Source organism: Salmo salar, chromosome 13 (genome assembly GCF_965601325.2).
Source record: "Salmo salar chromosome 13, fSalSal1, whole genome shotgun sequence".
NCBI classification, from domain to species: domain Eukaryota; kingdom Metazoa; phylum Chordata; class Actinopteri; order Salmoniformes; family Salmonidae; genus Salmo; species Salmo salar.
The window spans coordinates 92334889-92337611 of NC_138303.1; the positions used below are offsets into that span (position 1 = coordinate 92334889).

Here is a 2723-nt window from a genome sequence, read left to right on the forward strand (position 1 = left end):
AAGGAGAAATGAGGGAGGCTTGGGCAAGTTGCTAACTTCCCTAACTTCCCTACCTTCCCTGTTCCTAACTTCCCTGAAAAGTTGCATATCATATTGCACATTGTATATAAATGTACACCTTGCAATAAGATATCCTTACTGACCTCCATACATAGCAAATGCATGTGTTGTCATGGCGAGGTTGAATCATTTCCATCCATCAATCCATTCACATAAGAGGTCTGTGTTGTCTGTCTCCATCTCACTTGAAAGACCACACAACCAAATATAGGCATTTACTACCTCCTACTGGTCTAAGTGAATAATGCAGCATGTGTTGTGGATCAGAAGTGTGGGTTTGTGTGCACGTGGGAGTGCAGGTGCTTGTGTATAATGTCTCTGTGCAGCAATAATTAAATGAAACAAGATTGGTCAAAAAGCACTTCATTGATCAAAAGCACTTCATTGATGTTCATCATCACAACACATTTAAAACTTTCTCAAACAGGGAAGAGTAGAATGCCATTAAAAGTGTTACGGTGATTTGAATCATCATAAATCCTGTAGTTTGCAGGGAGTTGCATAAAAATGACATCTCCCACTTCCAGCTGTAGTATGACTGCATTGGATGCATACCTAAACTGCTGATGGTCACCTACTTCCCCTGAATGAATTATTTGTTGTTCATTCTTGAACAGGGATAGGCCCATAACAGTTGACTGGAGAAAATCACCGATTGTGAAGCTGAAGTGGTAGACCCCTCTCACAGGTGCTGTGAAGATACCTGGATGTGAGGGAAATCATAGAGATCATCAAGACTTGTGCTGCACAGTACATGACCGTACCTGTAGCACATTGACATAAATGTATGATCTTGATTGCACTAAACAAAATCATGGGGCATCAAACGCAACCTGCCACCAACATCAAGCAGTTTTTACTAGTTGTGCTGCTTTTTAAAAAACCTCTGATGCACTTGTATTTGACTAGGTAGGCTATAGTCTACACTAACCGTTGACTGATGTTGATGAAGACAGTACAGTACCTGTAGCTTGGTTGTAGTGGCCACCAGTGTTTGTGAAGATGTTCTTGTAGACTACGGTGGTGGCAGTGTTGAATTGTCCTAGGTGTCCAGTTTTTCCCAAAGAGGTTGAAAATGCCACCTTGGGTCTCTCTGTGAGTGCAGGAGAATAAAGAGAATGATTTGATGATGACAATGATTAACATTTTACCTTTTTCAGACTCAGAAATGGAAGGGGAAGGAATTATTCCCAAATTACATTACATGTTATTTAAAAGTACCATAATTCCATTTATGTTTTACCTGCATTCTCCCTCTGCAGTTTCTCAACCTCCCTCTCAGTGGATGTTACCCTGCTCAGTACGGCTGGAGTTACAAAAACTACACAAACATTTACAGGAAAATACCCCGGAGAACACGAAATTAGTGTCTTTATCAATAGCAATCATAATGACAAGATAATTAGGTACGTATATTCTGCCTGGTTTCTATGGCTACATTAACAATAGTTAATTTGATGACCAATGTCACGCCCTGACCGTAGAGATCCTTATTATTCTCTATGTTTGGTTAGGTCAGGGTGTGACTCGGGTGGGAAAGTCAATGTTTTTTGTTTCTTTGTTTTTGGGTGAGTGTGGTTCCCAATCACAGGCAGCTGTCTATCGTTGTCTCTGATTGTGAATCATACTTAGGCAGCCTGTTTTCCACCTGTGTTTGTGGGAGGTTATTTTCTGTTTATTGTCTATGCCTGACGGAACTGTTCGCTTTCGGTTTGTTGCTTTTGGTTATTCTTGTTTGAGTGTTTCTTGGAATAAAGTATCATGAACACTTACCACGGTGCGCCTTGGTCCACGTCTCCTTCTAACGACGAGCGTTACAACTAAACAAACTGATATTTAACTGTACATTTTACCTGCATTCTCTGTCTTCATTGCCTCAAGTTGTCTTTCAGAACTCATCAGCCTGGACTCCATGACTAAAACAAAATTAAATAATTTTCATGTCAACAATGGAAATGAACCAGAGTATAACATTACTCAGTCAACTGATAGTGGGCTTAGTATTCTGCTATCACCTGAGATCTCTGTTTTCAGCCCCTCCACCTCAGTCTTAGTGTCTCGTAGTTCAGTCATGGTGTGGCTCAGCTCTGCTCTTTGCAGCACCATCATGTCTCTCAGATCTCTCAGCTCAGACTTGATGTCAAAGTGAAGGGCTGTCTGTAAGTGAGAGGATTCATCTTCACTTGGAATGTTCTTAGCTTCTCCCAAATGACAGATCAGCAACACCAGTGGAACTAGAAAAGCTCTCATTGGGAAAACATGCATGGAGCTAGTTCAGAATACAATATACTCCAAACATCAGTCTCTTTTAAAATCACCTTGTGCTTAACCATTAACTTGGAGTATTTAGCAATCTTCTGGTACACCCATAAAAGGATTCAACTGGGCCGTAAGCCCTTTGTCAACCTGTTATCTTTCTGTAAGATTTAAACTAGGTCATTAGCCCTTCGTCCACCTGTTATTTTTCTGTAAGATTTAAACTCGGTCATTAGCCCTTTGTCCACCTGTTATCTTTCTGTAAGGTTTAAACTGGGTTAAAAGCCCAGTGGTGGTTACATCATGGTTGATAGGTGATCAAATATACTGCTCAAAAAAATAAAGGGAACACTTAAACAACACATCCTAGATCTGAATGAAAGAAATAATGTTATTAAATACTTTTT

General features: G+C 40.2%; 1 protein-coding gene across 1 annotated transcript; it reads right to left on the bottom strand.

Annotated features, from left to right (window-relative positions):
* Positions 1–407: 407 nt before the first annotated feature.
* LOC106568124 (uncharacterized) lies at positions 408–2360 on the bottom strand. The gene is made up of 5 exons (XM_014138153.3): positions 2076–2360; positions 1914–1976; positions 1304–1381; positions 1025–1153; positions 408–763 (listed from the first exon to the last, which is right to left on the bottom strand). The coding sequence occupies exons 1-5, from the start codon at positions 2323–2325 to the stop codon at positions 480–482; spliced, it is 804 nt and encodes a 267-aa protein (XP_013993628.2). The 5' UTR covers positions 2326–2360; the 3' UTR covers positions 408–479.
* Between the last annotated feature and the right edge of the window lie 363 nt (positions 2361–2723).

Bases quoted from the DNA above. Each gene is read 5' to 3' on its own strand.
- LOC106568124 (XM_014138153.3), bottom strand. From the start codon at position 2,325: ATGCATGTTTTCCCAATGAGAGCTTTTCTAGTTCCACTGGTGTTGCTG. The intron at 1,154-1,303 runs GTAAAACATAAA...CTGCACTCACAG, and splicing joins ACTGCAGAGGGAGAATGCAG to AGAGACCCAAGGTGGCATTT. The intron at 764-1,024 runs GTACTGTACTGT...CCTCACATCCAG, and splicing joins CCACTACAACCAAGCTACAG to GTATCTTCACAGCACCTGTG.